The sequence below is a fragment of the Papio anubis genome, chromosome 1, assembly GCF_008728515.1.
Source record: "Papio anubis isolate 15944 chromosome 1, Panubis1.0, whole genome shotgun sequence".
In the NCBI taxonomy this organism is placed as follows: Eukaryota; Metazoa; Chordata; class Mammalia; order Primates; family Cercopithecidae; genus Papio; species Papio anubis.
In genome coordinates, this window is record NC_044976.1 from 186,777,797 (window position 1) to 186,803,230 (window position 25,434).

The 25,434-nt window shown below is 43.1% G+C and overlaps 1 protein-coding gene across 2 annotated transcripts in view; it reads right to left on the reverse strand.

The window, feature by feature from the left end:
* The window catches only part of TNN (tenascin N), a 121,262-nt gene that overhangs the window by 26,296 nt on the left and 69,532 nt on the right, over positions 1 to 25,434 (reverse strand). Inside the window, exons 9-13 of one of the 2 annotated variants that reach the window (XM_017957749.3) lie at positions 18,585 to 18,848; positions 15,170 to 15,436; positions 14,257 to 14,520; positions 3,887 to 4,153; positions 2,274 to 2,537 (exon numbers count right to left, since the gene is read on the reverse strand). In XM_017957749.3, the coding sequence (XP_017813238.2) occupies positions 2,274 to 2,537; positions 3,887 to 4,153; positions 14,257 to 14,520; positions 15,170 to 15,436; positions 18,585 to 18,848 (1,326 nt within the window). The remainder of the gene's footprint in view (positions 1 to 2,273; positions 2,538 to 3,886; positions 4,154 to 14,256; positions 14,521 to 15,169; positions 15,437 to 18,584; positions 18,849 to 25,434) is intronic. The other variant, XM_021930357.2, reaches the window with a different exon arrangement.

Consider the following 25,434-nt stretch of genomic DNA (forward strand, 5'->3'; position numbering starts at 1 on the left):
ATGCTCCAGCAAAACCAGCCTCTTTTCATTTTCCAATCATCCCCGGTACTGTTCCAGCTGAGGGACATCACACATACTCTTCCCTCTGCCAGAAATGGCTAGTTTTCGCCAACATCCATTCTCCCCCTTCTTCTGTAAGCATACTCACTGTCCAACAGATCTCTCTGCAATGATGAAAGTATTCTATGATCGGCACAGTCCGATACTGTAGCCATTAGTCACATGTGGCTACTGACCATTTGAAATGTGGCTAATCCAAATAAGAAAATTTTTTATTTTAATTATTTTTAATTAATTAAAATTTAGGCTGGGGCATGGTGACCCATGCCTGTAATCCCAGCAGTTTGGGAAGCCGAGGCAGGAGGATCACTTGAGCCCAGGAGTTCAATATAGTGAGACCCCATCTCTAAAAATAATTAAAAATTAGCTAGGCTTAGTGGCATGCGCCCATGGTCCCAGTTACTTGGGAAGCTGAGGTGGGAGGATGGCTTGAGCCCAGGAGGTCAAGCCTGCAGTGAACAGTGATAACACCACTGTACTCCAGCCTAGCTAACAGAGAGCCTGTCTCTGAAAATAAAATAAAAATAAAAATAATTTTAATAGCCACATGTAGCTAGCAGCTGCTGTGTTGGACAGGACAGCATAACTGAAGTAAAGCTGGGCACAGGGCCATCCAGCTAAAGACCTCATTTCCTAGCCTTTTGTGCAGTGAGGTCTGTCTGGGACCTGGCAATGGAACATGAGAAGGGCTGATGTGTACAATATCCCAGTGATGCCCTGACTTCAGCATGCCTCTTCCCACTGGCTACAATGCAGACAGGGTGGTGACCAGGTAAAGGAGGGCAACTTGCTAGGGATGACTAAGCAACAATCACAGAAGCAGCCTGGGTGTCCTGGATGAGGAGCAACCGTATCAGCCCTGGCCATTCTTCAGAGAGGAATACACTCCTTTCCTGCTGAAGCAACTGTTGTTTGAGTGTTTCTGTCAATGTATAGCAATAGCATAGCAATCCTATTACTACTCACCCTTCCCATCTACAAGACATCCTTACCCTGTAATTCTCTATACCTATACCTTGTTCATCTCCTTCACAGAATTTAGCACAATTTATGGGTTTGAATGTGTTTTCTTATTTATTGTCTATCTTCACACTAGACTTCAAGAGAGTAGAGATATTTGGTTTGTTCGCCACTGTGTTCCCCAGGCCTGGCACTTAGACGATACTCACTAAAAGTCAGTTGCCTACTGCAAGGAAACAGGGTTCCAGCGCCCAGGTGAATACTTGCTCCTTTCTATTACACAGCGTCTATTCGGTCAAACCTACACAAAATAGCTTGCCACAAAACAGGTTTTTAATCAGTGGTTTTAAGAATTTTATATTGGTTTTACATTATTTTCTATAATTGTCTATAGCTGAGAGACACAATGATTGAAAACACAGGCTTTGGAAAGAGTTCTAAGACATTCGTGGGAAAAGACATTCGTGGGACTGCTCCCACTGGGTCCAGTACTGTAGTTTTTCAGACACGCTTGAACCAGAGCAACTCCATCTTGAACAGGAACTGGGTCAAATAAGGGTGAAACCTACTGGGCTGCATTCTCAGATAGTTAAGGCATTCTAAGTCACAGGATGAGACAGGAGGTCGGCACAAGATACAGGTCATAAAGACCTTGCTGATAAAACAGGCTGCAGTAAAGAAGGCAGCCAAGACCCACCAAAACCAAGATGGCAATGAGAGTGACCTCTGGTCATCCTGACTACTATTCTCCCACCAGCGCTATGACAGTTTACAAATGCCATGACAATGTCAGAAAGTCACCCTCTATGGTCTAACAAGGGGAGGTATATATAATCCACCTCTTGTTTAGCATATCATCAAGAAATAACCATAAAAATGGACAACCAGAAGCCCTCAGGGCTGCGCTGCCTATGGCTAGTAGCCACTCTTTGATTCCTTTACTTTCCTAATAACTTGTTTTCACTTTACTCTATGGACTCACCCTGAACTCTTTCTTCCATGAGATCCAAGAACCCTTTCTAAGGGTCTAGATTGGGACCCTTTTCCTGTATCCTGTAACACTTTGTTCTTTCTTTAGGTGAATGAAAGTTTTTGTTTTTGTTTTTGTTTTTGTTTTTTTTCACAGCAAACTCTCCTAAAACACTCTGCAGCCCTGCGGTTACAGATGCCAAAAGCAGCTGCATCACCACTCAGCTGCAATAGATCAACCTGCATTAACTACCCCGGTTGGCTCTTCTCTTCACTCCTATTACCTGTCTGAGCCTTGGTGTCAGCCTTCTTGCTCTCCTGGTTCCCCTTCTGGGCCCACACGTGCACCGTGTACTCCACGCCCGGCCTCAGGCCCGTCAGGACGGTGCTGCTCTGCTCCTTCCCCACTGGAACCTCCCTGGTCTCTCCATTGGCAGATGTGTAGCGCACCACATACCTGTCAATGGTGGCCTGCACCAGGTCCCAGGAGACAGTGGCTGTATTCTCTGTCACCCGGTCAGTGACCAGGTTTTTGGGGCTGTCAATGTCTGGAAAAAAAAAATGCTGATCAGTATGCACTATGAACAGGTCCCAGAGTGCAGAAACTCATGACCATTTTGCGTGGGGTGAAACCCTTTCATGTTTTATGGGGTTTCCGCCTCATATGCTCTTGTTTCGTTTTTAGCTGTTTCATGGACATCATCTTCTCCCCCGAGATACACCTGGCTCCTCAAGTAGAAAGCAAAATAGATCAGAACCTGAAAATCCAGGCTGTTACCTCTACCAAGTCTTTAGCAAAACAAATCTTTTATTCATCTAGAAAGGGTATATCAAGCCCCAACTCTATGCACGAAATGTTCTAGACAGTGTGCAGAATCCAGAGTTGGGAAATACATGGTCTCTGCTCACAAGGAACTAACAATTTTGTGTCTGGCATCATGTCAGTAAAGACCTCCTATTTCATACTAGAAGATTCTAAAAGCCACTCCTAAATGTAAGCCCCTAGAGGAAAAGGGCAGCATCCTATTCTCCTGTGTTCCCAGTGCCTAGTAGTGGGCAGGACACATGGAAAGTACTTACTATATATTATTAAATAAATCAGCAAAAAGTAAAACCCTGGGTGAATATTCTCTAGTATATCATAGATTCACTCATCATGCTGGTTTGCTGATTAAATCACTGTAGAAAATATGGTTAGATATCGCTTCCACTAAAATAAGAATATAACGCAAGAGCTGTCCTTATCCTCAAAACTCTGGCCAACGTATACTCTGCTGTTCCACAGAGGGGAACATGCTCTTTTCTTGTTTAAGCAACAGTTATTTGGTTGTTCTGGTCATGTGTATCCTATTGCTATTTACACATCCTATCTGAGAAACATCACTACTTCATTATTCTCTACACCTACACCGTGTCATCTCCTTCATAGAACTTAGCATAATTTCTAGTTATAAATTTGTTTTATAGTTATGATTCATTTGTCATAAACCAAATGATATACATCTCCTTGCTATGGCAGATGTGACGTCTACATTCTTAAAGTCAAATTTTCAGTATACTATTGACAAAATTTGATTTTCATTTTCTGTTCCCACTCACAGACTCACTAAGAGACCTTGATACTGTCTATGGCAAAAGATCCATGCAATCAGAAGAGGAGCTGATGGACATGACCATGTAATCATAGCTTGGAGACTGCCATGTGGCCCTGACTTGCAAGGAAACTAGTTAAAGGAAAATGAGGGATGGTGTGTGTAATCTGTTATGAAAGGATGGACGCCATCCCACTCTTCCATTAATCATTGATTTCTGCCAATGTCAGAGAAGGAAAACAAAACTTGTCATCCATTGACTTAGCATGAAAGCTCTTATATTCCCAAAGAACAATGCTCCTTACCTGTCTGGGCCTTGGTGTCAGCCTTCTTGCCCTCCTGGGCCCCCTTCTGGGCCCACACGTGCACCGTGTACTCCACACCAGGCCTCAGGCCTGTCAGGACAGTGCTGTTCCGCTCCTTCCCCACCGGAACCTCCCTGGTCTCTCCGTCCTTGGCAGAGGTGTAGCGCACCACATACCTGTCAATAGTGGCCTGCACTGGGTCCCAGGAGACAGTGGCCACATTCTCTGTCACCCAGTCAGTCACCAGGTTTTGGGGGCTGTCAATGTCTGAAAAAAAAATTGCTGATCAATAAACACTATTAACAGGTAGCAAAGAGTGAGATCTGGGCATTTCACTTGTGGTGAGGCAGTTTCCTGTTCTTATGGCTTCTCCATATCACATGCTGGTTTTCAGTTATTTCATGGATGTAGACCTTATCCCCACAGCTGGATTCTTGGATTTTCAATAAAGCAGCACAGGAGAGTGGTATGAGTACTAAATCCAAAGTCAGAAGAACTGGGTTCTAGTTCCAGCCCAGAGAGGCAGAGTAGAGGTGCAGGGTAGAGCCAGGTTACTAGCAATCTAATCCCAGCTCTGCCATCTGCCAGCTGTGGCTCTGGACAGTTCAGTTGCTGCTGGCTGGGCCTCAGCTTCTTCATCTGTAAAATCTGAGGTTTGGGTTTGATAAACTTTTAAGATTCCTTCAAGCATGAATATTCCATGCATGTAACTAATTTCATAACTTACTAACTTGTTTTTGTGACTTTGGGCAAATTGCTTTACTTTACTTCTGTATTTGTTAAAAGTGGTTGTTAGTGATTATTGCACTTACCACACTCTGAGTAGCTCTGTAAACCAAGAGAAAAAAATGTTATGTAGCAAAGGGCTTTGAAAATGTTAAAGTATTACAGTGTTTACCACTCTGAAGCCACAGAATATTTACTCTATAATTTAAAACGTAATTAAGGGCAAACCTACCTCTCTGCCTCAATTTTCTCCACAAGAGAAAAAAAAGGCAGGGAAAAATAATATTAGTACATATTCTACAGAATTATTGTGAGTATTATATGAGTTAATAACATGTTTCCTAGTGTGATGTCAGCAAGATGGCTGATTAGAAATCCCTGACACTCATCTTCTGCACAAAAACAACTACAACAAAGAATAAACAACAATATTTTTTTAAAAACTAAAGGAGAGTGCAGGATTATATCAAAGGAGAAACAGAAACTCTGGTAAGCACAGAAACTCAGGATAGCCAGATAGAGAACAGAAGGAAACCCTGGGATCCCAGCACTCCATTGCCCAGCTAAGAGCAGCTGGAAACCAGGAAGAACTTCTCCCTACAGCAAAAGGTAAGCAAGAAGATCCCAGTAGCCCCTATCAGCACCTTGTACACCTACCATCATCACCATTGGGATCTCCTACAGCTCTCACAGGCACTAAGCCCAGCTGAGGGAGCTGCCTACAGGCACACAACTATGCTCCTTAGAGATGGAGCCAATACTGTGCCCCATCCTCTGTGGCCTGCATGGCTACTGTGCTACACCGTCTTGGCATCTTGGAACCGGGACTACTGTTGGAATGTGTCTTGCTCTGGGGGTGAGCAGCCATTCACCCCTTCATCCCTGAGGGTAAACTGCTGCTGAGACACCACCACTCAGTGACCTGACATCTCCAAGCAGAGCTGTGAGCAACTGTTACACCTTTCCCCATGGGGCCAAGCAGCAGTGGAACCACTCCACATCCCCATCCCCTACCCACTCATTCCAGAGCTGAAGCTGTACCCTCTTCCCTGGAGAATCAGTACTTTGGTAAAATAGCTCCACCCACTTCTCTCACACTAGGCAGCACCCTACCCATAGGGGCCTAAGCCGAAACTGCACTAGTTTCAGTTCCTAAGTGAACAATGCTTTTGGCAGAGCCCTATATCCCAGGACAATGGTGTTGAGGCTATCTAGAATAGTCACATCCCTCAGGACTGAACTGGAGTGGCACATTGCCTGCTGGGGAATCAGTGCCTCAGCCAAGCTGAGCAGCTGTATGTCCTAGGGCTGTGCTGACATAGTATCCTAGGTCCCAGGGAAATACAGCAGTGGCTGGCTGAGACACCCCACCTTACTGGCCAGACAGCTCTAGTATTCTGCTTCTTTAGAGCTGGAGTAGGCCCCTTGAGTCTGAGCTCCTGAGACACCCTTCTCCCAGGGAGTAGAGTCATTGCTGTGCTGCTCCCTGCCCTGGTACAGCCCAAAAAACAGTGTGCTTGATTATTTTGGGGAGCTTGCTGCTGCTGCATCTGGCCTCACAGAGACTGGGATACTGTCAAGTCCCACCATTGCAGAGTCTAGAATCACCACTACAGAATTCCTCACCCCTAGGGATCCAAGTTGCCACTGAGCTCTATTGGTGCAGTTTCCCAAATTACAGCAATTACAGCCATATCTTGCACTCTGGGTTCACACTTCCAGAGCCCTTCTTTCTCTTCCAAGTTAAACCAGGGCTGCACCCTGCCCACCAGGGGTAGAATTACAGTTACAACCTGACCCCCTGAAGCCAAGCTGATAGGCACCATGGGCAACCTATATCCAGCCCTGACACAGAGACCACTCTGCATCCCAAGACTGAATGCCACTATAGGTTCACAAGACCCTGAGCCTAAGTAAGAACTTGCCCCACAGTTGCTTTGAGCACCTGTACTTGAAATCCAGTGCCTTGGCAGCTGCTTCTATGCCATGTCAGACCTGACACCAAGAGAGAGCCCTTCAGCTAAGTCTTCCCATTATGGGGAAAATAAGAATAGAATAGCCCTTGCCACAACAGCCCTTGCCACCAAGGACATTAACAACCTATGCTGCCACCACCACTACCACAAACTTCTGTAGTCTAGGCCACTGATATGTTCATAGTTATTGCTGATGTCAAACACAGTCAAAGAAGCTGCACAAAGACTATACCACTGAACTTACAAGAACCACCCTTCCCAACTGGCACATTAAAATTCAACCAAGGTAAAAGTATTTCTCTAAGAAAGTCACTCTAGAAAGTTTGGAAGAAGCAATTGTTCAACCAGACACACAGACCTCAATGCAGGGACACAGTGAACATGAAAAAAGCAAGAAAATATGACACCACCAAAGGAACATAATAACTCTCTAGAAACAGACCCCAATTAAAAAGAAATCAATACATTGTCAGAAAAGGAATTCAAAATAATGATCTTAAGGAAACTTAATGAAATTCAAAAAATACAGATAGACAATTTGATGAAATCAGAAAAATAATACATGATATGAATGAGAAATTCAATGAAGAAATAGATATCACAAAAAAGAAACACAGCTAACAAATTCAAAGAATGAAATTTAAAAATATAATGAAGAGTTTCAACAGCAGATTTGATCTAGCAGAAAAAAGGAATCACTGAACTTGAAGATAAATTGTTTGACATTACCCAGTGAGAGAAAAAAAGAAATAAAAATGAAAAAGAGTAAAGAAGGCCTACAAAACCTATGGGATACTATTAAGTGAATAAATATTCATATTATAGGAGCTCCAGAAAGAAAAAAGATGTAAAAAGGTATAGAAAACCTACTTAATGAAATAATAGCTGAAAACATCCCAAGTCTGGGGAGAGATATGAATACTCAGATCCAGGAAGCTCAAGTCCCTAAATAGATCCAACCCAAAAAAGGTGCTTCCTGAAGTATATTACAGTCAAGTTGTCAATAGTCAAAGACAAAGAGAAAATTCTCAAAACAGTAAAAGAATAGTGTTAGGTCACATATAAGGGAATTCCCCTTAGACTAACCATAAATTTCTCAGCAGAAATCTTATAGACCAGGAGAGAAAGCGATGATATAGTCCATGTATCTGAAAGGGGTGAAAAAAAACTGTCAACTGAGAATACCATACCCAACAAGTATATTCTTCAGAATGAGGGAGAAACAAAGTCTTTCCTAGAAAAGCAAAAACTGAGGGAACCCATCACCACTAAACTGGCTCTACAAGAAATGCTCAAGGGAGTCCTACATCTGGAAGCAAAAAGATGATAATCACAATCATGAGAACATAGAAAAGTATAAACTCACTGGCAGAGCAGATATACAAAGGAGAAAGAAAAGGATCAAGCCTCAATACTACAAAAACCTACCAAACCACAATAATAAACAATAATAGAAGAAGAAATTAACAAAGGATATACAAAATAATCTAGAAAACAATTTACAAATGACAGGAGTCACTCCCGTCCTATCAATAATAACCTTGAATGTAAATGGATTAAATTCCCCACTTAAAAGATAGACTGGCTGAGGCCGGGCACAGGGTTCATGCCTGTAATCCCAGCACTTTGGGAGGCTGAGGCAGGCTGATCACTTGAAGGTCAAGAGTTTGAGACCAGCCTAGCCAACATGGTGAAATCCCATCTCTACTAAAAATACACACACAGAAAAAAATTAGCCAGACGTGGTGGCACATGCCTATAGTTCCAGCTACTTGAGGGGTTGAGGTGGAAGAATCACTTGAACCTGAGAGGCAGAGGTTGCAGTGAGCCGAGATCACACCACTGCATTCCAGCCTGGGCAACAGAGTGAGGCTTTGCCTAAAAAAAAAAAAAAAAAAAAAGATAGACTGGCTGAATGGATCTTTAAAAAATGACCCACTTGTGTGCTACCTACAAGAATCTTCCTTCACCTGTGGAAACACATATAGATGCAAAGTGAAGGGATGGAAAAAGATATTCCATGTAAACAGAAACAGAAACCAAAAGCAAACAGGAGTAGCTATGCTTACATGAGATTAAACAGATTTTTTAAGTCAAAAGTATAAAAAGAGGCAAAGGAGGTTATTATGTAAAGAAAAAGAGATCAATTCAGCAAGAGGATACAAGTGAGATTTATCCCAGGGATGCAAGAATAGCTCAACATATACAAATCAATAAATGTGACACATCACAAACAGAATGAAGAATAAAAATACCATCTCAACAGAATGAAGAATAAAAAGATCATCTCAACAGATGTAAAAAGCATTTGATAAAATTCAACAATGTTTCATGATAAAAACCCTCAACAAGCTAGATATAAAAGAAGCATACCTCAACACGCTAAAGTCCATATAAGACAAAGCCACAGCTAACAATACACTGATTGGGGAAAAACTGAAAGCTTTTCTCTAAGAACCAGAACAAGACAAGGATGACCACTCTTACCACTCTTATTCAACATAGTACTGGCAGTCCTAGCCAGAGCAATTAGGCAACAGAAAAAAATAAAGAGCATTCAAATTGAAAAAGAGGAAGCCAAATTGTCCCTGTTTGCAGATAACATGATCTTATATACAGAAAACCCTAAAAAGTTCTACCAAAACACTCTTAGAACTGATAAATTCAATAAAGTTTCATGATACAAAATTAACATGTAAAAATCAGTAGTGTTTCTATACACCAGCAATGAACTAGCAGAAAAAAAAAAAAAAAAAAAAAAAAAAATCAAAGAAGCAATCCCTTTCACAATAGCTACTTTTAAAAACACACCCATAAATAAATTTAACCAAAGAGGTGAAAGATCTCTACAAGGAAAAACTATAAAACACTGATGAAAGAAATTGAAGATGTCACCAAAAAATGGAAATATATCCTATGTTCATGAATGAGAAGAATATTGTAAAAATAACTGTACTACCAAAAGCAATCTATAGATTCAATGCAATCTGTATCAAAATTATCAATGACATTCTTTAGAAAAAACAATTTTTTTTTTTTTGAGACAGTCTTACTCTGTCTCCCAGGCTGCAGTGGAGTGGCATGATCTCAGCTCACTGCAACAACCGTCTCTCCTGGGTTCAAGTGATTCTCCTGCCTCAGCCTCCCCAGTAGCTGGGATTACAGGCATGCACTATCATGCCCAGCTAATTTTTTTTGTTTTTGTTTTGAGACACAGTTTTGCTCTTATTGCCCAGGCTGGAGTGCAATGGCATGATCTTGGCTCACTGCAACCTCTGCCTCCCAGATTCAAGCAATTCTCCTGCCTCAGCCTCCCAAGTAGCTGGGATTACAGGCACCTGCCAACACACTCAGCTAATTTTTGTATTTATTGTAGACACAGGGTTTTGCCATGTTGGCCAGGCTGGTCTCGAACTTCTGACCTCAGGTGATCCACCCACCTTGGCCTCCCAAAGTACTGGGATTACAGGCGTGAGGTACCGCGGAAAGCCTTTTCTTTTTTTTTTTCTTTTGTATTTTTAGTAGAAACGGGGTTTTGCCATGTTGGCCAGGCTGGTCTTGAACTCCTGACCTCAAATGATCTGCCCTCCTTGACCTCCCAAAGTGCTGGGATTACAGGCATGAGCCACTGCACCCAGCCTAGAAAAAACAATTCTAAAATTCATATGGAACCACAGAAGACCCCAAATAGCCAAAGAAATCCTGAGCAAAAATAAAGCTGGAGGCATCACACGAGCTGACTTTAATATGTACTACAAAGCTATAGTAAACAAAACAGCATGGTACTGACATAAAAACAGACACATAGACACAATGGAACAGAATAGAGAACCCAGAAATAAATCCACATATTTAGAGCCAACTGATTTTTGACAAGTAACCAAGAACATTCAGTGGGGAAAGAACAGGCTCTTCAATAAGTAGTTCTAGGAAAACTGAGTATCTATATGCAGAAGAATAAAACTAGACCTCTATTTCTCACCTTATTCAAAAATTAAATTAAAATGGCTTAAAGAATTAAATGTAAGACCTGAAACTATGAAACTACAGAAGAAAACATTGGGGAAACACTTTAGAACATTGGTCTAGGCAGATATTTTGGGTAAGACTGCAACAGCACAGGCAACAAAAGCAAAAATAGACAAATGGAAATACATCAAACTAAAAAGCTTTTGCACAGCAAAGGAAATAATCAAAATAATGCAGGGACAACCTACATAATGGGAGAAACTATTTGCAAGCTGTCTGTATGATAAGGTATTAATAAACAGAATACATAAGGGATTCAAACAACTCAATAGCAAAATAATAATATCATCATCATCATCTTATTTTAAATTGGGCAAATGATCTAAATAGACATTTCTCAAAAGAAGACATACAAATGGCCAACAAACATTTATGAAAAAATGTTCAACACCACTAATCATCAGGGAAATGCAAATCAAAACCACATTGAGATATCATCTCATCCCAGTTAAAACTGCTATTATCAGAAAGACAAACAATAACAGGTACTGGTGAGGATGTGGAGAAAGGGGAATACTAGTTCACTGCTGGTGGGAATGGCAATTAGCACAGCCACTATGGATAAAAGCTATGGAGTTTCCTCAAAAAACTAAAAGTAGATGTACCATATGATCCAGCAACCTCACTGCTGAGTATACATCCAAAAAAAAAGGAATCCGTATATCAAAGAGCTATCTGCATGCCCATGTTTACTGCAGCACTATTCATAATAGCCAAAATACTGAATTAACCTAACTGTCCACTAGTGGATGGATAAAGAAATTGTGATATATATATGTATGTGTGTGTGTATATATTATATATTATATAACATTATATATATTATATTAATTAACAACATATATAAATATACAATGCATATACATTATATACATTATATATACACACACACACACATACATACACAATGGAATACTATTCAGCCATAAAAGGGAATAAAATCCTTTCCTTTGCAGCAACATGGATCGAACTAGAGGTGATTATGTTAAGTGAAATAAGCCAGGCACAGAAACACAAACATTGCATGTTCTTACTCATATGTGGGAGCTAAAAAAATTGATCTCATGGAAGCTGTGAATAAAATGATGGTTACCAGAGCTTAGGAAGTGTAGGGGTAAGGGGAATGAACACAGGTTGGCTTAAGGGTTTAAAAATACAGTTGGATAGAAGAAATACATTTTAGTGCTTGATAGCACAGTAGGATACTATTAACAACAATTTATTGTACATTTCAAAATAGCTAGAAGAGAAAATTTGACATGTTTCTAACTCAAAGAAATGTTGAATGTTGAGCTGATGGATATCCTGATTACCCTGATTTGATCATCACACATGGCAAGCATGTATTAAAATATCACATGTACCTATAAATATGTATATTATTATGTATCAATTTTTTTAAAAAAGAAATGTCTATTATGAGTTCTTAGCACTGAGTAGGTGCCCAATGACCATAAGCTATCATTATTAAGACCAGCTTGTTGATACATTATAAATACAAGAAATTATGCTCCTCCATACCACATACACAGAAGATACTTAAAAATACATTCACCAAAAAACAAACAAACAAACAAACAAAAAACTAGCATTTCTTTGTTCTAAATAATTCATTACAAAAGTCATTTTCCCAAAGTCACTTGCTCACACATCCTATTACACATGTTGGTTTAGGCTGTAACCCCAGGAAAATGGGTATCTACATTCCAACCTGAGGGACCATAGTCAAAGCAAGATCAACAACAGTTTTGTGACCCTTGGCTGACCAACAGTTTTCACCCTATAAAAGATGTTGGAGAAGTCAACGAGGTGGGACTTAAAGAAGGGATTTATTTGGAAAAAGATACACTGTGAGTCCCATGGGTGAGGCCCAAGCCTTGAATAAGCAGTTTTCAATAGAATCCCTGACAGACTTTGTTTTGTATACCCTAGAGCAGCAGTTTTCAACCAGGGGCAATCAGCAATGTCTGGAGACACTTTTGGTTGTCACAACTCAGTGTGGGATAGGGGGAGACACCAGGGATGCTGCTAAACATCTTACAATGCACAAGACAGACCCCTGCAACAAAGAATTATCCACCCCAAAATAGCAATAGTGCCAAGGGTGAGAAGCCCTGCCCAAAGCTTGGGGATCCATATGGGCTGGTGTCTGACATATGCTAAAATATCTAAGAGGTAAGGAAATAGCTGGTTGCTGCGACACAGAGCCAAGATAGGCTGTAGCATTGCAGAAGAGTTGCGCATCTGGTTGAATGGACAAAGGATGCATGCAGGTTCTCCATGGACCAGACTTGGGCCCAGCACAGCAGGGTAGGCCTGGGGTTGTATTAGAAGCTGTCCAAGAGGATCACCTAGAGGGGCAGGGCGACCCCACCAGAGAGACGCTGGGGAAACCCCTGATGTATTGGCAGAGGAAAGGAAGTAAGAGACCAGTGGAAGACAGGCATTTGCCTACAGTGAGAGACTCCTGGCCGGAGAGAGGAGCACAGAATTCCTTCCATGTGGGGTCAGGCTCCAGGGCTTGGCCATTGTTGACCCCGATCCCCTCCATTTCCTCCTCCATCCTTCCATCCCCCTCCTGGCTCCCTCCTTCCCTCCATCCATTCCACTGAACCCCTCCCCGGCCTCTCCCCTTCCTCACCTCTCTCTTCCATTCCACCTCCCTGAACCTCCCCTCCCCCTCCACCTCCCCCCTCCCCTCCCTCCCTCCCCTCCATTCCGTCCTCCTCCTCCTGAGCCCTCACCTCCTCTTGCTGACCCCTCACCTCCCCTCCTGAACCCTCACCTCTCCTCCTCCTGACCCTTCCCCTCTCCTCCTCCTGACCCCTCACCTCTCCTTCCCCTTGACCCTTCACTTCTCCTCCTTCCTGACCTTTCACCTCTCCCCATCCTCACCCCTCACCTCTCATCAGTTTACACACTACTCTCCCAGCATGGGTGTCAGGTGAGGCTTTGCATACAGCAAGCTAGAAGAGCAGCACTTGAGGTACACAGCAGAAAATACAAGAGAAACTGCATGTCCCCTGCCTGGCGCAGGCAGCTGGCCCACAGGTGGCCCAAGCTGAGAGAGAGGAGATTTCATGTAGGGAAGTAGGGACTATTGCATGAAAATGACATAATTACTAAAATGATACATCTGGGGAACTAAAAATGACTAGATATTTGCTTACTTTTAGCTAATGAAACACTGTTATTATTTCTGCCTAAAACATTCATTCGGAGGGCAGGAACAAAAACAAGCTTGCAAAGGGTTTAAACAGGTGAGGAATGTTTTTTTTTAAGGTGTTTTTTGATCACAATCCCTAAGTCTGGCTTCCTCAGCATGATAGTTACTTCTTAATATTTATTCCTTGTCAAGGTGAAGCAGTTAGTGTGTTAATGACAAAGGTACTCAGGCAAAGAAGAAACAAAGAACTATGCGCAGTGGTCAGCCATCTTTAAAGACTAGAGTTTGGAGACCACCACTTAGGCATTCTAAGAGAGGCCAGTAAAAGGAAGTGAGGGGTACACAATGTATTATGGGAGGATACCAACCTGCTCTTCCATAAAGCCTCCCTTTATGCCAAGGTCAGAGAAGAAAACCCCATGTAGACAGACCCTGAGCATGGCACCGGTACAGCGATAATGCACACTCCTTACCTGTCTGGGCCTTGGTGTCAGTCTTCTTGCTCTCCTGGTCCCCCTTCTGGGCCCACACGTGCACCATGTACTCCATGCCCGGTCTCAGGCCCGTCAGGATGGTGCTGCTGTGCTCCTTCCCCACCGGAACCTCCCTAGTCTCTCCGTCCGCAGAGGTGTAGCGCACCATATACTTGTCAATGGTGGCCTGCACCGGGTCCCAGGAGACAGTGGCCATATTCTCTGTCACCTGGTCAGTCACCAGGTTTTTGGGGCTGTCAATGTCTGGAAGGAAAATATTTGGAAAGGTTTAAGCTCTGAAGCCATGGAAGACATATCCATCCCTCCATCTTCATCATTTTCATCTTCCCGAGCTCTTTTAGAACAAGGCAATGGCATTCTCATCCTGAGTCTCCGCTGGGAGTCTAAGGAGAAAGTAGCCCTTGGTTCTGAAGTTCAAAGGAGGAATCATTATAAATGAGGCATTCTTTCTCGGCTTTCAGTTCCCTAAAATGTAGGGGGAACGATGTCTTCTCAGAAGCACATGGCACATCACAACCTCCAATTAAACAGCTGCCATGACGTTTAGGGTTCCTAACTTAACATTTTATCAAGGGCTGCTGCACTGATGAGCACTCTAAAAGTATTATCACAAGCATTGCAATGACCAGATCCTGTACACATCTTCTGCTAAAAGCACTGTTACTATAAGACTTTACTTTTCTCTTCCAGTGGGCCAAGTAGTCTCATGAACAGCTCATCACTGTCAGGGAAGAGCAGCCCACTGCCATCACCACGAGAGCTCAGTCTTTCTTTCATCTTTAAGACTTCTAATTGCAAAGTCTCTCTGCTCAGGCCACATCCTTTGATACCATACCCATTCAAATCCACAAGCTCAAAACTCAATTCCAATTGACCATCTCTCTTTTGTTACCTGTTGGGGCGTTGGTGTTGGCCTTCTTGCTCTCTCGGTCCCCCTTCTGGGCCCAGACGTGCACTGTGTACTCCACACCTGGCCTCAGGCCTGTCAGGACAGTGCTGCTCTGCTCCTTCCCCACCGGAACCTCTCTGGTCTCTTGGTTGTCAGCAGAGGTGTAGCGCACCACGTACTTGTCAATGGTGGCCTGCACCGGGTCCCAGGAGATGGTGGCAGTATTCTCAGTCACCCGGTCAGTCACCAGGTTTGCTGGGCTGTCAATTTCTTTAAGAGAGAGATGAAAGAAGAATGTAGCCTTTACCACCCTCTAATTCCATAATGATAGCACATACACAGTCAAAATCATAACCTCAACAAATGTCAGAGTCTCTAATATGTCAATGATTGAGTTAATATAAAGGTCTAATTAAGCAAATGGTCTGAAATTCCAGTAATAGGCTAATAACATTTAATAAGAAGTGGAGTTTTCAAACAAAGCCAGCATCTTTATCAACTCTATAAACTTTTCCCGTAAGTTGCTTTGGAATAAAAAGAATTGGTCTTCATATTCAAATTTCTCCTTTACCCTGGATTTATATAATATATTCTTCTAGTTCCTGACTCCTTGTACTAGAAAGCAATTATACTGAATAAACCTCTGCATCTGCTCTAATATGTTCTTTGAGAAGAAAAATATCCTAGAAGTAGTAGCCATCAGTTCTTTCCGTATAAAACATTATATCTGTGGCCAGGGAACCAGGAGACTTTTCAATTGATAGTATCCGAGGTCTGGGCTAATAAAAAGAACAAAACTTGTAGAATCTGTCTGGGTTTCTCTGTGATTAAACTGGGTTAGAACCTGGGCTCCATCTCTTCCTGGTGGCTAACTTTGGACAAGCCATGTAATTTAAGTGTCTGTCTCCTCAACTCTATGAAGAAAGAAATACCAGTACCTACCTCATAGGTTATGGTGAATAGTAAATGAGATATTGCATAGCAAATGCTTAAATATAAGTTGCTATTATTAATGGCATGTGAAGCATGAAATACCACTTTCTCCTCAAAACGTACATCTTTTGGGAGTCAAAAATCCAAGCAATTATGTGTGTGGTTAGCATGCCTTTATTATCCTCTTTCAGAAACTACCTCCTCAAAAAAGGCTGTAGTTTTTGTGACGGTACCTGCATTTCATATCTGCACAGGACCACTTGCTGAGGGGGACAGGCCAGCATGGTGGAATGCACAGCCACGTGCAGTGACTCACCCTAGGGAGCAGAGTTCAGCAAGCACCACAGACATCTGACCTGAGGACAAATGATTTAGCACCCAGGATTCTGAGCTGGCTTCATCCTTCACTAGTGCACCAAACACACAGACCGGCCCACCATAAAAACCCCTTGAGATGGACCTAACCTGTCATATTCTCACACCTTAGCCTCTGCATATGCTGCCTCCCGTGCTAACTCCCACCCGTCCTTCCAGGCTTTGTTCAGGTGTCACCTCCTCCCACAGCCTGCATGACCCCTATCCTGTCACAGTCTGTGGTAGGTCCCCTTTCTTCAGTTCCCCATAGCTCCAGGGACCTTTGTTTCCTCTAGAACATAACTCACTGTCCTTTATCTTTTTCACTTGTCTTCTCTACCCAGAGGATTGTGAATATCATACGGGCATGAACCACGTCCTTCATGTTTGTGCCCCCAGAGCTCAGCTCTGGTCTGACCCCTTCCCAGTGGCAATGCCACCCCCTAGAGGTTCCCTGCTGCTCACACAATCCCTGCCTAAGAAAAGGGAAGGTTCTTCTCTATTCCAACTTCCTCTGTTTCAAAATTGGGCCGGGCGCGGTGGCTCACTCCTGTATTTCCTAGCACTTTGGGAGGCCAAGACGGGTGGATTGCCTGAGCTCAGGAGTTCGAGACAAGCCCTGGGAACACAATGAAAACCTATCTCTATTAAAAATACAAAACTTAGCCGGGCGTGGCAGTGGGCGCCTATAATCCCAGCTACTTGGGAGGCTGAGGCAGGAGAATTGCTTGAACCCAGGAGGTGGAGGTTACAGTGAGCCGAGATCACGCCATTGTACTACAGCCTGGGTGAGAGAGCAAGACTCCATCTCAAACAAACAAACAAAAAATGCCGACCCAAATGCTCTTTTCATGACACTCAGAATCCTAGTAAAAAAGAGAGTCAGGTGTAACGTAAACCAGGAGCGGCAATCTACAACCCACAGGCCAAATCTGATCCACTGCCAATCTTTATCAATAAAGTCTTATTGGAACACAGTCACACCAGTCCATTTACACATCATTGTCTGTGGCTGTTTTCACACTCCAATGGCAAAGTTAAGTAATTGCAATAGAGACTGTTGGACCCCCAAAGCCGAAAATATTTACTATCTGGCCCTTTACAGAAATTTGCTGACTTTGACTTTAAACAGATTTAGATATCACCATCCTTACTGTCAATATCTTCTCTGCTCCCCTGAAGAAGAGGTCAACTATTGAGGCCCACATGGATCTAGGAGGCTGTGCACCACGAAATCTTTCAAGGGCCAAATACTGACTAACATTCTAAAAAATCATTGCTCTCACTTATGCCATAAGAAACAGGAATGTAAGTAAAGTAACTTGCCCAAAGCCACTCAGCTAGTCAATGGCAGAACTAGGGTTAAAACCTGGACAGTCAAGCTTCTGAAACTATATTCCTAACCACCTCTCTGCTTCTCTGAGAGTCTCTATACTCAGTGACTGTCCAGAACAGAATGCAAACAATAAGCGAAGCCTTTCCCTCTGATTTCCTGCCAGGTGTTTTGGAACCTCATGTGGGCTCCAGGATCAGGCTGCTCTAAATTCAGAGAAGCACCAGGAGAGGATTTAAGCAGAAAGAATGGCTGGGCTATGTCCCAGCATAGTCCCAGAACCCCTACAGGCACAAACTGAGCAGAATGACTGGGCGAAGTAAGAGAACCCTCGCAGCTTCTGAAAGCTTAAAGGAAGAATTGGTCCATTTAGTAAATGTTGACTCAGGATGCAAACTATTTCCACGGTCTAAAAGAGAGCTCCAGATTATATGCAAAGTGCCTGTACAGCCACTGCAAACTGAGATAAGCATTCAAATTCACTGTCAGCCCAGTGTTTTGAGTTTTCACACTAAAAAATGAAAATTAGAAAGTGTTACCCTATTCTGAGGGGGTTGCATACAGAATTCCAACTCAAATAAGTATGACCTTCTGCATCAAGTGAAAAGGCTGATCTCTTTCGTTTGATGTCAAAAAATAAAAAAATACATAATTATGAAAATCAAAATTGGTTTTGCAACCCTCCTCCCCACTCCTGCAAACAAAAGAGCTGACGCCAGGTGAGCAATGACCTCCTGATTAAAAAAATCAACCTTCTCCCTGCCACGAGAAAACTTTATGCTCCCGTCCTTCTGTTACCTGTGAGGGCATTGGTGTCAGCTTTCTTGCTCCCCTGGTTGCCCCTTTCAGCCCATACGTAGACCTTGTATGCCTCTCCTGGCTTCAAGCCCGTCAGGACAGTGCTGCTCTCATCCTTGTGCACTGCCATTTCCTTGGTGTCCCCATCAGCAGAGGTGTAGCGCACCACATACTTGTCTATGACAGCCTGCACTGGTTCCCAGGAGACAGTTGCTGTGTCTTCAGTCACTCGATCCGTGACAACATTGGTTGGACTGTCAATTTCTTCATAAAAATACATGAGAAAGAAAAATCAAAGAAACCAGTTGGTTGGTCAAGATCATAGATTGTTAAAGATCTAGTTCACCTGGGTGACCTAGTTCAATGGTCTATGCAAGGCAAGGGGGTCTCTCCATCATCAGTGACAGGTGGACAACTGGCTTCTGCTTGAACCCTAAACCGAGAAAGGACTCTCCAACAGACAACACAATGCATTCCATTTTCCATTTTCAGACTACTAAACATATTAGAGAAAACTCCTTCAAATGTAACTCCTTTCAATTGTCTACCCTAGGTAGACAGAGAGAATACATCTAATTCCCCTTCCAGGAGACCAAGTATTCAAGAAGAGTCATCATTCTCCTCCCTAGTTCTCCTCAAATCAAAACAACATCGCCTCCCCTATTCATTCCTTCCAATTACAGTTTCCAGACCTGGCACTTATATCTACACATGCTCCTCTCTCTCTTTTCCAATACAAATCTCCAAAACTCAGTTCATTCATTCAACAGCACTTCACTGAATATCCATTATGTGCCAGGGAATGTAACGACATTTAGGAGTTATCACTGAGCAAAACAGTCAGAAATCCCTGCCAATGTGGAGTTTATATTCAAAAAGAACTAACCCAGAACAATATGCCAGCTATGTCCTAGACTCTGCGCTTCCCAAGAACATATCCTTAGCCCATGACCTTAGAAAGTCCCTCATTTTTTCTTTTACACATGTCCCTGCTAACCCAAGGTCCTGCTTCATGTATTCAGGAAACAGCAGGGATGCCAGTGCATCTAGACAGAGTTAAGTCAAGTGGCTGGAAGGGAGGCCAGGAAAGTGAGAGGGACAGTGGACTATGGATGGCCTTGAAGGCCATTGTAATGACACTGTCTTTTACATTAAGTAACGTGAGAAGTTTCTGGGGGCTTTGAAAAGAAGAATGACCTTATCTGACTTGAGCTATCAAAGGATCCCTCCGGCTTCTGGGGAGAATACTGACTCAAGTGAACCAAGAGTGAAGGTCACCTAGGAGGCTGCTTCAATGGTGTATATGCAAGATGGCAGGGGTGCAGGCAACTGCGGCAGTAATGAAGGTCATGGAGAAGGCTGGCTTTGGAGCTTTCAAAGGTAAAACTGTTATAATCTGCTGATAGATTCGATGTGGGATACAACGAATGATTTGTTGGCTTGTGGCCTGAGTAATTTGCAAAATGGGGTGGCCATTTATAGAGACATCTATATCTCTCTATATATAGATATCTGAGGGATAGCTGAGGGAGGGAAGCGTTTGCAGTAGGGAGTCGGGAGAGGAAGAGGACCAAGAGTTTGCTTTGGGATACATTAAGTGGTAGAGCCAAGATTTGAACTCATTCTTATCTAACAAAGACTGTACATTTCCACTTTTTACCTCTATGTCCTAAGCAGCACTATCAATAGCATTTTCCTTTGAAACTAATAATAATAATAAATCATAAATAAAGTAAAGTGTGATCTGAAAGGTTACTGTGACCTGAAATCCAGCAGCAGTAATAGACAGGAACTAAAGAGAGAAACTGGTCTCGAACTCTTGCCTTGTGAGACAATAGTCTCACTGTGACTGTGAGCTCGGAGCCAATAGTCTTACAATAGTCTGCCACTTGTGGGCCTCCAGGAATGACAGGGGAGACAATTAGGATGCAGGCATCCACCATCTGACCCCATGGCCAGGGCCTCTGGAGGCTCTAGCAGGCTCTAAGAGGACAGTCAAGGAAAAGAGTGCAATGATAGAGAGAAATCTCTCCGCAACCTGTTACAACTTTCGGTGCAAGATATGATCCTGCATGTCAAAGGGAAGAGATGACAAGAGCCATCCAAAACCAACATCTCAATCTGGGGAAATTAGTGACAAAGTGGAAATGGAAAACTAAGGGTGCAGGAAGAACATCCTAGCAGTCCTGCTCTTAAAGTTCATGGCCCTCTCCTTCTCAAAAGTGTCCACGTCTGTACAACCCCATATCCCAGCAGTGCCTCCCACCCCATCTCCCTGCCCCAGATCTGTGCTTGCTACCATTGTTTCTGGGACCCACAGCAGAGGTCTGTGGCTTTGTGGGGTTGGCGCTGCCTGTGTGTTTTGAAAGATATATCACAGCCAGGCACAACAGCTCATACCTGCAATTCCAGCACTTTGGGAGGTTGAGCTGGGTGGATCACTTGAGGCCAGGAGTTGGAGACAAGCCTGGCCAACATGGCAAAACCCTGTCTCTACTAAAAATACAAAAAACTAGCCAGGCAGGGTGGTGCACGCCTATAATCCTAGCTACTCAGGAGGCTGAGGCACCAGAATGGCTTGAACAGAAGGCAGAGGTTACAGTGAGCCGAGATCACACACCACACTCTAGCCTAGGAGACATAGCAAGACTCAGTCTAAAAATAATAATAATAAATAAAAATAATAAATAAATAAAAGTCAACAAATAAAGGAAAGATCCATCACGTCCACATGGGTGGAAAGAGGAAGCAGCAACCAGCCCTGTAGCTCCTTTCTCCCCCACCAGTCCCAGAGCTCTCAAGGGATGGAGAAGAACCAGGAAACAGCATCTTGGGCATGAAGAGTAGGAAGGTAAAACTGAATCATATTATGCTTAGGGTTATAGGAGACCTGGAGGTTTAAGGAGGTTTAAGAGAGGAGATGTGACTTCTCCAAGCTCACAGTGCCAGTACAGCTCTCAGCCCCCTGCCTTCTCTTTTCTCTCAGGTCCCCAACCACAGCAACTCAACTGAGAGGGGGTCTTCACAGAGCTTGCTCTCCTTAACCATTCCAGTGATTGGGATCAGGTGCTGAGACACAGGAATGGGAGGAAGGCCTCAGAGATGGGACCCCCATGATAGGACAGATAGCTGGAAGAGGCCAGCTTTGCAGGACTGAAACCTCTCTCTACCAAAAAGGGATCTGGAGATTATGAAATAGTTTTTCCATGCAAGAAAGCCTTTCAGCAGCTGCAGCAGCTGGCTAAATCACAGATGAGCCATAGCTGTAGCCTCTACTACAAGACAAGCTCTCCCCACCACAGCCCAACATCCTCCCCAGGCTGTAACTTCCCAACTGCTGGACACCAGCAGCCCTGGTGGGACCTTTCTCAGGGCCATTCAAGGTCAGAGAGATGTAAGGTAAGGTTTATAAAACTGGATAGGTGGAACTCACCTATGAATACATATGTTAGTTAGAATAAAGGTGCACTTCACTTCAAAGAGATCTAATTTGCAAAACCTAAACACAGTATATGGAGGAGGTTAATTAGAAGCTCTGTTCACATCAGGAAAGCTTATTCCACTTTATAACATGATTCACCACAGGGTTGGGTAGGGAATGGCTGTCTTCAGTCTAGGCTGTAACATCCAACAGCCCATGTCCACACTTGAGGCATTAGGAACAGGTTTCTCCACTCACAATGGCCACCTGTGAATCTCCCAGTTGGTGCAGTAGAAGATGGCACCGACGGGATGTAAAATCTATGAGAAACGAGCTTGGGGGAGGAAGACACAGGGGCAGGACCTGTGTCATTGATTTGAAGGTGGGTTCATGGAAGAGGTGCCTTGAGACCACAATACCTATAAGTTCTGCATTCTTGTTTACACATACCTCCTCTAATGTCTTTCCATTGTGGCAACAAAATTATCCAGAAGGCACCGTTTGTAGAAAATGCACTCAGAGAGGGCAACCCTTCTTCCTGTTGTCCCCCAGCTTTTCTTCTAAAAACATTATTGACTTTGATTTCAAGTGAACCTGAGTTGTGCCAGCTAGCTATTCACTAGCTCACCCTGAGTCTCCTAAACGTTGTAGGCCTCAATGTTCTCACATGTAAAATGGAAATAATAATGCTTGCAATCCTTTTGATATTATAAGGACCAGAGATCATATTTACAAAGTCTCACAGTGTACAGAAGCCCACTAGAATACAGTGGTCACGCAAATGATAGAGATTGTTGCTGTTGTCCGGATGCTGAATGTGTGTGTTGGTGACTGTGTGTGAGACAGGAGTTCTGAATGGTGACAGGAGCTCAGCTTAGGACACGAAGGAGTTTCCAAAGTTTTAGGGGCTAAGCCATTTCAAACGGAACACTGTGTTTGGAAATCCGTAAGAAGTGAAAAAGATATTAAGAAAAGCAAAACTGCTATTTCACAGCATAGTCTAAGGAGGAAAGTTCTGAGAAAATGGATGACAAGTGAATATTCTAGGCTATAAGCTCTGCTGTGCATGGGAGCCCGTGAAATTATAACAAAGCAAGCATGCTTTGTTTTATACACACCAGGGAAAAGCATGAAGCTATTAACAGAATACCATCATCATAAGAAAAGAGAAAGGACTTCAAACTCACTTAGTCCAATTCTTCATTTTACAGATAGAGGACAAAAGAATGACATCACCTCTCAGTTAGTAGCCTCCCTTTCTTCTCATTCGATGGGAAGCATAGCTGTCAGGGTATGATGCAGAAGTCCAGGGACCTTCCCCCTCACAACCCCCCACAGACACCGGCCTGGCCTATGCTTGCTGCTCCTGAAGCTGATGTGCTTCTGAGGCCGGCCTTTCTGGAAGGTGTTCCAGCGCACTTTGAGTGTGCTGGGTTAACAGGGTGAGGAATTTCAGTCAACCATTTCCCTGTCATGGTATTAGTTACACTGGGTGCCTCATTAAATGAAAAATCCCTGAATTGTGTCGTTTCCTCCCTGCACATGCTTAGGCTGTTCTTAAGTTCCAGCATCCTTTTCCACCTGGAGGGATGCAAAACGTTTGGAGAAAACAGCGATTCTTCTTTTCCCTTAAATTACTTAACAGTCTAGCCAGGTTTAAGAGTGTTTCCTGACCCTGTAAATTACAGTGTCTTTTTCTTTTTTATGCTGGTAAAACACATGACACAAATTTATTTGCAATCCAATAAAATATTCTATCCTGGTTTTAGGATATAATTGACAATAAAAACACTTTTGAGTAGTAACATTCCAGTATACGTGAAAGGCTAACTAGCAATTCAAGGCCATATGTGATTAAATGCTCTCAGACCTCAGAGGCAAATCTGGCTGACATTTAATGAGGTCATAGAAGGCTGGAGTGGAACCTTACATTATTGCTGTGATCCTCTGAAGGACAAGGACCATGGCTTATCAGCTCTGGAAATTTCTAAAGGGATCAGGTCTCTTTGGCCCAGATACATCCTGCAATAAATGTTTGTTGAATTAAATTAATTTGTGGCTAGAAATAATAGCAAGGGTTTTCTAGGCTGAGTAACAACAGAAAGCCACTTGCAGAGATAAGTCTTCTGTTAGGAAACCCCAAGAGCAGTCTGGCTACAGGAAGGCTTTCCCTGGGGGAGCAATGAGAATAACAATGGCCCAGGCTGCACGGACCACGGAGGCCAAGATAAAAGCATTATGCTTCCTCCTCAGTCCGTGATGAATCATAGAAAATTTTTCAGTTAGGAAGCAAACAGTATGAAAATTAACCAGAAATAATGGGCAAGAAGGATGAGAGGTGTGATATTATGATTTATAACAAGAAACACGTTTGGTCTTGGTTCCCTGATTCCTGGCACACAGCTCCTAAAAGCCTTGGAATCTCCAAAGTGAGGTGTCTTTTGTATGTTAATGAGATGACTGCTGTAAGGGGTTGGAGGGTGCTCCTGGATAGCCTCAGAAAGGAGGTGGTTGCCAGGGAACCAACCTTGTGATTAGAGGATTGGAACTTCCAGCCCCACCTGCCCACCCTGCTAACAAGGGGGAGGAGAGAGGCACTCACAGTTGCTAAAGGTTGAGTTAATCACCAGTGGTCAATGATGTAATCAATCATTCCTATATAATGAGGTCTCCATGAAAACCCAAAAGGACTGGGTTCAGAGAGCATCCTGGTTGCTGAACATGTGGAGGTTTGGGGAGGGTGGCACACCCACAGAGGCCATGGAAGCACATACCGTGACCTATGCATCTCTTCCATCTGGTTCTTCACCTGGATCTTTGTAATATTCTTTATTATAATAAATAAGTAAATGTAAGTAAAGTGTTTCCCTGCATTCTATGAGCCGCTCTAGCAAATTAATGGAACCTAAGGAGGGGAGTCATAAAAACCCCCAATTTATAGCCAAATGGTCAGAAGTACAGGTCATAACCTGGGGACTGTGACAGGCATCTGAAGTGAGGAAAGTCTTGTGGTCTGGGCCCTTAACTTGTGGGATCTGATGCTATTTCCAGGGAGGAATGTCACATATGAATTGAATTATAGAACACCCAGTTGGTGTCTGATGGAAAACTCCCTGGTATATGGGGAAAAATCACTTCCAGAGGGGAAATGTTCTGAGTTGTGTTGACTGTGTAAGAGAAGAAAAAGCGTTTATCTCTTACAGGAGGGTAAAAGTGGGAAGCACTTTAGCTTTGTAACGTGAAAGGAAAATAAAAAACTCGGGACCCCAATTCACTCTGCCAAGAGGAAAAAATAAAGCTGAAAGCTGAGTTATGCAAGAGGCTGCCTTTCCTTTTGTTCCTATGCAGGCTACAGATAAAAGGTTAAATATCTCCACACGTAGCTACTCCGTGTTCACCTTATCCTATGAAAAGTGCAAATTTACTCAA